Here is a 12,425-nt window from a genome sequence, read left to right on the forward strand (position 1 = left end):
TTCAACCCACAAATCGTGAGATCATGACCTGAGCTGAAGTTGGATGCTTAACTTCCTGAGCCACCCAGGTGCCCTGAGCAGAAATCCTTATAAGACAAAAAATTTATTCATTGCCACTGTCAGTAGAATGAGGGGTGGTAGGGGTGGAATGGAAAGGGGAAGGTAGTGGTGGGAGAAGAGATGAGAAAAGTAGTAAGGGGTCATGTCATGTAGGACCTTGTAAGGATTTTGACTTTTACTGAGGATATGGAAAACCACTAGAGTATTTTGAGCAGTGGAGTGAAATGTTCTTTTTTCAACATTTTTTTATTTATTTTTGGGACAGAGAGAGACAGAGCATGAACGGGGGAGGGGCAGAGAGAGAGGGAGACACAGAATCGGAAACAGGCTCCAGGCTCCGAGCCATCAGCCCAGAGCCTGACGTGGGGCTCGAACTCACGGACCGCGAGATCGTGACCTGGCTGAAGTCGGACGCTTAACCGACTGCGCCACCCAGGCGCCCCTGAAATGTTCTAATTCAAGCCTTGAAAAGAACACTCGGGCAGTTCCATGCTGTATAGGGAATAGATTGTTGGGAAGGAAGCCCGAGGAGGCAGCAGAGTGACCCATGAGGAGGCTTTTAGAGTTTTTCATGAAAGACAATGGAATACTCTTTTGATTGTGGTTTGGATTAGGTGTCTTTGGTCGAAAGTGGTTGGTTCTTGAAATAATCTTAATATAGAGCCAGCAGGAGTTACTGATAGATTGGATGTGGAGTAAAAGGAAAGGAGACAGTGATGACACATATGGATTTTGAGTGGAAGTTTGGGCAAGGAATGGCAGAGTAGGAAATTAGGAGTGGTTTGAGATGTCTATCAGACGTCCAAGTGGAAATGTAAGTGGGCAGTTGGAAATATGAGACCAGAATTGTGGTAAAGGTTCAGGCCAATGGAAGAGAGAGACAAGAGGCTATAAAATGGATGCAGATGCAGGTAGGATGATATTTATGATAGTGTGAGAATGGGAAAATTCTCTTTATATTGCTTCTAATTTTTAAAAAATTTAAGTACGAAATAAGGTCATTAGATTAGTTGAGTGGGAAGGAGGCCGTGAAAGCTTGAGGATAGAGAAGAAAGCTTGAAATGGTGGCCTCATAGATTGAGAGTGATTAAATTAGTGAAATAAAGCATACCAGAAACATTAAAGATCCACTGACATTAGTGGTTCTGAATTCAGAGTGAGATCAGCCAGCATGGTAAAGTCTTTTGTTTTTACCCAACCACTCTCCGTTGCCTAGATGTACTTCTAGAGTTTGATTTATCCAAGGGTAGAGTTTTGCAGTTGGAATTATTACTGAGAGAGACAGGCAAAAGTTATTGTGGATTTAAGTGACTGAATAAATATAACAGGGTATAGGCAGCAAAGAACACACGAGAGTTGGGAACAGAAAAAAGGTAGTGTGATATAAATGAGTGATAGGCTTGCAAGGTCATATAACTCTATTAATCTTCATTGCAACCCTGTGAAATAAGTGCTGTTATTTTACTCATTTGACCAATGTTGAAACTGAGCAACAGAGAGATTAAATAATTTGCTTAAGGTCATGTAGCTAAGTGGAATTTGAACCATAAGCTGTGTGGCTCTAGAACCTGAGTTAAGATCATTGGAAGAAAGGAAGGCTAAGTAAGATCTGCTAGGCCAGGGAATTAATCCTCATGAAAATGAGTAAAGTTCAGGTGAGTGACCTAGAGGTTTGTAGATATTACAAAAAAGAAGAGTAATAGGTAATATCCACAGTATCTGTTTCAGAGAGAAGGGGGAGGTAATGCAATGGCAATGAGTCAGTGAGTTCCAGGAAGAGAAATAGACCTTTACTCCCTGGTTGCTTTCAGTACTATAGTAGAGAAAACAGCCCCCTTAGGGGAGCCAAGTTTCAGTTGGAGGAAGAAGGTGAAAGACCATTTAGTAAAGAGATTGAGGATCTAGGTAGCATATTTTGTTGATGGCAGGTTATAAGTTCCAGAAAGTGCTGTGGAAAAGGTTTAGGGAAGGCTGGACATGGGGTTAAATTTGGGGAACAGTAGAACCACATGGGATGAGAGTTCCAGGTTGTGTGGCTTCTTATGGTGATTAACATAAATCAGTGGGGCTATAGGGCTTGTGGAATTGATAAGGATGGTCTTCAAGGCAGAATTGTTGCTGTATGTGTTGGGAGGAAGGAAGGAAGTATAGGTTTTACTAAGAGTAACATTTGACTTCTGTCCAAGGCTGTGTTAAGGCCAGGAAAAAAAGTTATTAGAAACAGTTGTTAGTAAGAATGCCTAGAGATCCTTTGAGGTTTATTTTATTTTATTTACTATTTATTTTTATTTAAAAAAATTTTTTTAATGTTTATTTTTGAGAGAGAGAGAGCGAGTGAGCAGGGGGGAGACAGAGAATCTGAAGCAGGCTCCAGGCTCAGAGCTGTCAGCAGAGAGCCCAATGTGGAGCTTGAACTCAAAAACCATGAGATCATGACCTGAGCCGAGGTTGGATGCTTAACTGACTGAGCCACCCAGGCTCCCCAAGGTTTCTTTTAAAACACATTAGTATAATGTGAATAAATGAGCAGTAGAAAATTAGAAAATATTCTGAATATCTGTGTAGCTCTTTAAAGAGTTCTTATATTCATATCTTATTTGATATAGCTTTTCTTGTGAGTTTTGGGTAAAATATTTTTCTTGTGCGTTTCACATAAAATGTGAGACAGTTGTTAGTAAGAATAAAATATGAAACTGTTACCTTTAAACGTTACTTTACAGATCCTTTGAAAATATATTTTACAAGTTTTTTTTTTTTTTTTTTTGTTAAACACTTACTGTATCATATAATTTCTGCTTAGGACCATTGAAAGTCTTCCCATCTCATGTAAGGTAAAAGTCCAAATCCTTACAGTGGTCTCTAAAACCTTCTGTAATTTGGTTCCGTGTATTTCTCTTCCATAAGCTAACCACCACTTGCAGAATTACTCCTGATTTAGTGGTCTATTTGCTGTTCCTTGAGCATGCCACTTGTGATTCTACTCTGAGGCCTTATACTCCTAGGATTGTTCTTTTCCTCAATTGCTCCCTTAGTTTTTTCAGTATTCTGCTCAAATGCTCCCTTTTCAAGGGACTTTGCCTGATCTGCCTACATAAATAGCAGTGTATCTCCCCAGCATTTCCTGTGACCCTACTGTATTTTATTTCCATAGCACTCATCACCATCTGGCATATATATTAATTGATTTATTGCACATATTGTCTTTCTTCTTCAACTAAAAGGTTCAGGTTCCATGAGGGTAGAGTATTTATTTTTTTCACTGGTATATATCCAGGAGAACAGAACTATCTGACTCTAAAGGAATATTGGTTGATAGAATTCATTAATTAGGCAAGTGAGGCAGTTAGTCTCAAAGGTTGTTAAATTTGTTTAACCTCTCATTCTGAGAATGGGAGATTAGAATCTTTTGATACCTAGTCCAGTGTTCTTAACATTGTAACACATGGACATTCAAAACCATCTTTATACTTGGATGGGTTCTTAGTTTAAATAAGCATTTAGCTTTTTTGTGTATTACAAAACATTAACCTGTGTTGCTTTTCCCCCTTATATTGTAGATGCCAGAAGAAGAAGCTTTCTGTGTATTTGTTAAATTAATGCAAGATTATAGACTTCGTGAACTTTTTAAGCCAAGTATGGCAGAATTGGGCCTATGTATGTACCAGTTTGAATGCATGATACAGGTAAAATTGTAGTGTTAACGAAAAGGCATATTGCCTTTGTATTTTTGTCTTCTTGGTTTGAATGACAAGTAAATTCAATGTTAAAAGCATTTTAGCAATTGAAAAGTCAGTGTTTTAATCCCATGATTGTTGGTTGGTTAACACATCAGTTAGATGCTATCTGCTGGTAGAGCACAGTCTGGAACTTGACTGCAGTTTTCATATTCAGACTTGAAGCATTTATGCCAAATATATCGCAACCACATTGCCTAAATGCATGAGTTTCCTTTTTATGCCCTATTGTATCCTATTATTGTTATAGAGACTTTGCTCTCACAAGAGCTCATGACATGACACTGACATCAGTTCACTTCTTTTGAGGCTTGTCTGTTCTTTCAGTCCTCTCTCCTGCCTTTCCCTTTTTATCTCGCTTTTTTTGCTAGCCTGTAATATTTTCTTAAAATAATGCTTTTATGTTGCTAGTTTAAGACTCAGAGTGTAGTGACTGTGTGAGGGTGTAGAGAAGGGGAGGAGAGGAATCAAAATCAAGTGAAAAATATTTTTGAAATATTTTACCCTTCTAGAGTTAATTTATATATATATTTTTAGTTTACTGTAATATTGTCCTGTAATATTATGGTGTAAGTATTCTCATTGACTTAAATTTCAATTAGATATGCAGAACTTAAGAATATAGGTTCAGGATTCAGCAGACATGAAAGCCCTTTTATGAGTCTGCTTTTCCCTGGCTGCCTTACCTGCAGGAGATATGCAAAGTGTTGGCACATTTTAAAGATAAGATAAAATGGGAATTGAGATGAATCTTAAATAAATTTTTCTTTCTGAAATAATGTTTTTAACCAACCTTAATTTCTCTTGGTTTATTTTCAGTTAATGTGTCATTTATGTTTTGAATTACTAGAATTGAGGAAGCATCTGTATTTTGGGTGAAAAGGTAGGAAGGTAAGGATGGGTGATCAATGGTAGATAGCACCAGAAAGTATTTCAAGGTAGCATTTCTTTTCTTTAAAAATTTTTTTGGAATTACTACTGTTTTAGAAAAGTACAGAAAATATCAGACAGCTGTGTTCCTACCAACATGATTAAATAAATATTAAAGTTTTATTTATTTGTTTTAATTGTTATTTTTATTAGTAAATGTTCTAGATACAGCCTAAATTCTGCCTGCACATCCTTTTCCCCTTCTTCCTTTCCCAGATAGTAACCACTTTCCTGAATGTATCAATTTCTACATCTTAACTTTTCTAAGTGATGCCTGATCTAATCTTTGAAATAGGCTATTAGTATACACACAATACTCTGGTTTAAAATGCTGAATTTTACTGTGTCTTAATTAATTCCTTTCTTTTCTTTAGGAGCATCTTCCAGAGCTCTTTGTACATTTTCAGTCTCAGAGTTTTCATACCTCAATGTATGCATCATCCTGGTTTCTGACTATCTTTCTTACGACTTTTCCATTACCAATTGCAACAAGGATATTTGATATCTTTATGTCTGAGGTAAGCTAGTGGGCAGACTGAATGAAGGAATCATGGATTTAATCATTAGAGCAGGGCAATGAGGAGAACAATATAGGACACTCATGTGTTCCATGGTTAACTACTTATAAGGATGCTCTCCTTTAAACCTGTAAAATACCTACCAAGTACTTGTTAGTTTCCCCCATTTAATAAATGATAGATGAGGAAGCTGAGACTTAGAGGAAAGTTAAGTATCTTGTCTGTGGATACAGCACCTAAGTGGTGTAGTGCCTGCATTTAAATGCAGGCAGTCAAAATCTGGAGCCCACACTCTTTTGGGATTTTGTTTGTTTGTTTCTTTTTTTTTTTTTTTTAAGAGCAATTGTGAGTATGAACTTAGGGAGAGGAGCAGAAGGGGAGAGAGAATCTTTTTTTTTTAAAGTTTATTTATTTTGAGAGAGTGAGAAAGAGCGAGCAGGGGAAGCACAGAGAGAGAGGAGAGGGAGAATCCCAAGCAGGCTTCTCACTGACAGAGCCTGACTCAGGGCTTGAACCTACAAACTGCATGACCCAAGCTGAAATCAAGTCGGATACTTAACCAACTGAGCCACCCAGGCGCCCCTGACAGAGAAAGAACCTTAAGTAGGTGTCATGCTCAGCGTGGAGCCCAACACAGGTCTCGATCTCATGATCCTGGGATTATGACCTGAGCCAAAATCAAGAGTCAGATGCTCAACTGATTGAGCCACCCAGGCACCCTGGGGCCCACACTCTTAATCAGACGTCTGTATTGCTTCCTGATTGATTCAGGAGGTGAATCCATTCTTACTGATTCAGTGAGAATTAGTGAAAGGTGAAATTTGCCTTACAGTTAATATTATTGCAGTGCATCTGTTACCCAAAGAGCAAGAAGTAATGAGCATAATTAAGTTTCTTCTATTCTATGAATATTTTGCAGGTAGTTCTTCTAATTGTCATGGTCATGTAGAGTCATCCTTTATCTTTTATTCTGTATTTTGGGTGAGAAGGTAGGAAGTAAGGTTAAGTGATAAATGGTAGCAAGCACTTTAAAGTGTTATTAATAATAATTAATAACATCTTAATCAGGGGTGACTGGCTGGCTCAGCTGGTAGAGCATGTGACTCTTGATCTCAGGGTGGTGAATTCAAGTCCCACCTTAGTGAATTAAATTAAGTTAAAAATAAATAAATACAACATCTTAAACCCAATGTTAGTTGTTATTAACTACATCTTGGGATGATCAGGTTATATTACCTAATTAAATTAATTTAGTTTGGAGTCAGCAAACTGATTTATGTACTAATCATCCTGGTTCAAGTGTCAAATTCGTTCCTTCACTTATTTTTGTAAAAAGTTTTCTTGGAACATAGCCATGCCCTTTTGTTGTGTTGTCTTTGTCTGCTTTTGGGCTGTGGTGGCAGAGTTGAGTATTTGTGACAGTGACCACATGGCCCACAAAGTCTAAAATATTTGCTATCTGACTTTTTGCAGAGATGTTTGTCAGTTTCTAGTGTAGATCCCTAAATGTTTACCTTAATATTTTTTTGAATGATTAGTTTTTGTCAATGGAATAGTAAGAGAAGTTTGACTTTATGAAATGTGTTTCCACAGGGTTTAGAAATAGTATTTCGAGTAGGATTGGCACTTCTTCAAATGAATCAGGCAGAACTGATGCAACTTGACATGGAAGGGATGTTACAGGTAAGTCAGTTCATGATTTCTTGAGTGTCTTTAGATTTTACTGTTAATTAGTTAACAAGAAACAGCACTAAGTAGTTCTTATGTTTTTCTTTTAATGTGTCTTTTTAGCACTTTCAGAAGGTCATTCCACATCAGTTTGATGGTGGCCCAGACAAATTAATCCAGGCAGCTTACCAAGTCAAATATAACTCAAAAAAAATGAAAAAGTAAGTATTTTATATTTTGGTTTTTAGTTATGGAGGTTTGTTGGAGCATATAGGAAATTAAATAGAAACATCAAAGAGTCCAGTGATGAGTGCCATTTTCCTCTTCAGTTTATAGAAATGTAGTATTTTGTTTGGTGGTATTGGATAACATAAATCTAATGTTGGAATTTCATACTTCTCCCCTTTCCCATTCCACATTGACTGGAATTAGGAACCTGGTAAGTTTATACGTGTGAAACTTTGTTACTTTGAAAACCACTTTTATGGTGTGATCCGCTTCACTGACACTCTTTTCCTCTCGACCCCAAAGTGTCACTTAAGTTCAGGATTAGCCTAGCCAATAAGATAGGTATGAAGTATAGATTGAGAATTGAAGTTGTATTGTGTATTCTTTTTGAATGAAACTTTTCTTGATACATATTTAATAGAAATTCAAGGTGTAAGCAGTCTTGGCTCACAAAGGTTAATTTTTGAAATATGGTAAAAGTACTAAGAATGACAACTCTTAATCCTCTAGCTTCTAGTGTTTAAATAAATCGAAGCTGGAGACCATAATTACCATTCCTGACACTAGTTTCTATTGTACAGGATGCTTTAAAATGCTAGCAGTACTCTATGCTAGCAATTCTCAATACCTTCCCTGCTGTAGCATGAAATTAGTTTCATGTGTATGATATAACTCCCATGGGTGTTTCTACCCCAGGAAGTATATTAGAATATGAGTGAGAATTATGTTATTAAAATTAGCTCTAAATCATAAAAACAAGCTACAATTTATGAACTTTCACTATTATTAATACGTTACTTGTGAAATTTCTAAATCATATTACACCATCATCTTGACACATTATTGATCAAAAAGCTATTCTGCTCTGTAATTGAAAAAAACCTTTAGGAGCCATGTTAACTTCTAGATCTTGGTAAAACCACATTCATTCATTCATTCATTCGTTCATTTATTTATTATAATTTACCTTTATTTATTTATTTAAGTTTATTTATTTATTTTGAGAGAGAGAGAGAGAGAGAGAGAGAGAGAGAGAGTGAGTCTGTCTATCGGTGCAGGGCCTGAGTCAGGGCTGGAAATCATGAACTGTGAGATTATGATCTCAGCTGAAACCAAGAGTCAGACACTGAACTGACTGAGGCACACAGGTGCCCTGGTAGAACCACATTTAAATCACACTAGCCAAAAAGAAAATTTATTTTACTTTAATTATATATTACAGGATAACTGATTCTTCTTGTAGATTTTATTTGTGACCAGTATAATCCCATTTCTGAAATTTTAGTTATTCTATTTACTTATTAATCTCTGACCCTCTACTTCATTCACTCCCTTCCTCATATGATGTCTCTGTTCCACTTTAAGATCTCTATTCTGATGTTTAATAGCCTTCCTCTGGTCTGAATAAGTATAGCTCCTCTGATGTTTTGTACATGTATTCATGTAGCCAAGTGTTGGAGAAAATTGCATAAACAGATTGCTGGCATTAAGTTCTATCTGCATTGCCACTCTAAGTATGTTTTTGTGTTGTCCTTGATGAATTCTCCCATTACCCTGGCAGTTATTTCAGATTTTACCATTTTCCCCAGATTCTTTCCCCATTTTGCCACATCTGCTCTTCAGATTATTTTACTTGTTAATTCATCAGCCATCATTTTCAAACTCCCTGAAGTTTTTTTCTCCTGTAACTTGCAGCTTGCAGAGTTAGCCATGTTTCTTTTCTTCCTTTTTAGAATATAGTATTTCTTTTCCTTTACAGTGCTAATTCATGATGTCATTTCCATCTCTTCCAGGTCCTTGCTCCACTAGTTGTTTCTCATTTTATCTTCATCCCCTCTTTCTGTTTAATTCTTCAATGTACAAAGGTATTTTTGAGTTCTGACTTAAAAGCAACAAAATACAACCTACCTCAACATAGCATTTCACTCTCCTTTTATGAAGCTTAATTGTGAAGGAAAGAATAGTTTGCTCATTAGCTCTAGATCATATTTCATTTGCCTTTTTTTTCAATTGGGATAATTTTCAAAAATACAGAAAGAGACACTGGAATAATAAAGAAATAATAGTAAAGAAATTATCATCTAGCTTGAAGAGTTAATATTGACCTCTTAAAAAATTTTAATTCTAATATAGTTAACACATGATGTTACTTTAGTTTCAAGTGTACAATATAGTGATTGAACATTAATATTTTGTCATTTATTTCATCTACTTTCCTAGTAGATAAAATTCTATTTTATTGGTAAGTAAATAATAGAAATCATGACATTTCACTCCTTCAATATTCAATATATAAAGCAGGATGAAGGGCATAGTGTGATGGGGTGCTATTTTAGGTAGAACATGGATAGGATATATAGACTGATAAGGTACCATTTGAGCTGACACTTGAGAGAAGTAAGAGAGGGAACCATGAGATTGTATTCCACGCTGAAAGAACAGTAAATATAACGACTGAGGCCAGGATGTAATTGATATAATTAAGGAACAGCAAAAAGCCAGTGTAACTGTAGCACAGGCAAATAGGAGTGTGTTGGCTAATGAAGTCCAGCACATAGTAGGGAGCAAAGGGTACTTAAACCTGGGCTGTTGTAGGGATGGGATTTCCACTCTCACCACTGTTGTTTAACATAGTGTTGGAAGTCCTAGCATTAGCAGTCAGACAACAAAATGAAATAAACGGCATCAAAATTGGCAAAGAAGTCAAACTTTCACATTTGGCAGACAACATGATACTCTGCATGGAAAACCCAAAAGACTCCACCAAAAGAACTGATACATGAATTCAGCAAAGTCGCAGGGTACAAAATCAATGTACAGAAATCGGTTGCATTTTTATACACCAATAATGAAGCAACAGAGAGAGAAATAAAGAAACTGATCCCATTTATAGTTGCACCAAGAACCATAAAATATCTGGGAATAAACCTAACCAAAGATATAAAAGATCTGTATGCTGAAAACTATAGAAAATTTATGAAGGAAATTGGAGAAGACACAAAGAAATGGAAAAATATTCCATGCTCATGGATTGGAAGAATAAATATTGTTGAAGTGTCAATACTACCCAAGGCAATCTATACATTCAGGGCAATCCCAATCAAAATTGCACCAGCATTCTTCTCAAAGCTAGAACAAACAATCGTAAAATTTGTATGGAACCACAAAAGACCCTGAATAGCCAAAGTAATATTGAAGAACCAGAGTGGGAGGCATCACAATCCCAGTCTTTAGCCTCTACTACAAAGCTGTAATCATCAAGACAGTATGGTATTGGCACAAAAACAGACACACAGACCAATGGAATAGAATAGAGACCCCAGATTTGGACCCACAAATGTATGGCCAACTAATCTTTGACAAAGCAGGAGAGAATATCCAATGGAATAAAGACAGTCTCTTCAAGTGGTGCTGGAAAAACTGGACAGCAACATGCAGAAGAATGAACCTGGACCACTTTCTTACACCATTCACGAAAATAAACTCAAAATGGATGAAAGATCTAATAATGTAAGACAGGAAGCCATCAAAATCCTCGAGGAGAAAGCAGGCAAAAACCTCTTTGATTTTGGCCGCAGCAACTTCTTACTCAGCACGTCTCCGGAGGCAAGGGAAACAAAAGCAAAAATGAACTACTTGGACCTCATCAAGATAAAAAGCCTCTGCACTGCAAAGGAAACAATCAACAAAACTAAAAGGCAACCAACAGAATGGGAAAAGATATTTGCAAATGACATATCAGATAAAGGGTTAGTATCCAAAATCTATAAAGAACTTACCAAGCTCAACACCCAGAAAACAAATAATCCAGTGAAGAAATGGGCAGAAGACATGAATAGACACTTTTCCAAAGAAGACATCCAGATGGCCCAAAGACATGTGAAAAGATGCTCAACGTCTTGCATCATCAGGAAATACAACTCAAAGCCACACTGAGATACCACCTCACACTGATCAGAGTGGCTAAAATGAACAACTCAGGAAACTACAGATGCTGGCGAGGATGTGGAGAAAGGGGAACCCTCTTGCACTGTTGGTGGGAATGCAAACTGGTGTAGCTGCTCTGGAAAACAGTATGGAGGTTCCTCAAAAAATTAAAAATAGAACTACCCTACGACCCAGCAATAGCACACTGGGAATTTACCCAAGGGATACAGGAGTGCTGATGCATAGGGACACATGTAGCCCAATGTTTATAGCAGCACTTTCAACAATGGCCAAATTATGGAAAGAGCCTAAATGTCATCAACTGATGAATGCATTATGAAGATGTGATTTATATATACTGTTGGAAAACAAGAAGCTGGAGGCACCATCTTTAAGGAAAGGGACGGAGCAGCAAGGAACTGAAAACAGTTTCATTCCCAGGCAGAAAGCCGCTGGGACTGCACGTTCTTTCCAGAAGGACACCATATGGATACCAGGTCTGGGATAAGAATGTTTTGTTGGCACCAGATGTACTCATGACCATGCAGTATGGAATACATTGTAAGTGCATGACCTGTCAAGATGCCGAATAGTATGTTGTATGTGCTTGCTGTTAACAATTTGCAAAAATAAAAGAGGCTTGATCCAGGGGACCGATGCTTCAGCTCCTGGAGAGTCTTAGCTCCCTGCTTTGTAATTCTCTCATCACCGCACCTTTAGGACCTCTCTACATATACAATGGAATACTACTTGGCAACGAGAAAGAATGAAATCATGCCATTTGCAGCAATGTGGACGGAATGGAGGGTATTATGCTAATTGAAATAAGTCAGTCCAGGGAAGGACAGATACCATGTTTTCACTCATATGTGGATCTTGAGAAACTTGACAGAAGACGATGGGGGAAGGGAAGGGGAAAAAATAGTTACAAACAGAGAGGGAGGGAGACAAACCACAAGAGACTCTTATATACAGAGAACAAACTGAGGGTTGATGAGGGGTGTGGAGGGGGGGGGGAATGGATGATGGGCATTGAGGAGGGCACTTGTTGGGATGAGCACTGGGTGTTGTATGCAAGCCATTTTTACAATAAATTAGAGTAAAAAAGTAAACCTGGGCTATTGTATAAGGAAGGGTATAAGGTAATTACTACTTACATGTGGCTATTTGAATTATAATAAGGATTTAATTCATCAGTTAGATTAGCTACATTTCAAGTGCTCATTACTTACTTACATTTGGCTAGTTGTTACCATATTGGATGGCACGTATCTAGAACATTTGTTGTAAAGTTCTGTTGGACATGTTGGCCTCCTCAGAGACCAGACTTATGTTTTGAGGGGAAGCCATTAGAGGATAA

At 37.2% G+C, this 12,425-nt stretch overlaps 1 protein-coding gene across 12 annotated transcripts in view; it reads left to right on the forward strand.

Moving 5' to 3' along the window:
- EVI5 (ecotropic viral integration site 5) overlaps positions 1-12,425 on the forward strand; it is a 239,107-nt gene that overhangs the window by 87,862 nt on the left and 138,820 nt on the right. For all 12 annotated transcript variants that reach the window (XM_049618441.1, XM_049618442.1, XM_049618439.1 and 9 more), the window contains 4 exons: positions 3,618-3,743; positions 5,099-5,242; positions 6,836-6,925; positions 7,034-7,131. In XM_049618441.1, coding sequence (XP_049474398.1) covers positions 3,618-3,743; positions 5,099-5,242; positions 6,836-6,925; positions 7,034-7,131 — 458 coding nt within the window. The remainder of the gene's footprint in view (positions 1-3,617; positions 3,744-5,098; positions 5,243-6,835; positions 6,926-7,033; positions 7,132-12,425) is intronic.

The sequence above is a fragment of the Panthera uncia genome (genome assembly GCF_023721935.1).
Source record: "Panthera uncia isolate 11264 chromosome C1 unlocalized genomic scaffold, Puncia_PCG_1.0 HiC_scaffold_4, whole genome shotgun sequence".
NCBI classification, from domain to species: Eukaryota; Metazoa; Chordata; class Mammalia; order Carnivora; family Felidae; genus Panthera; species Panthera uncia.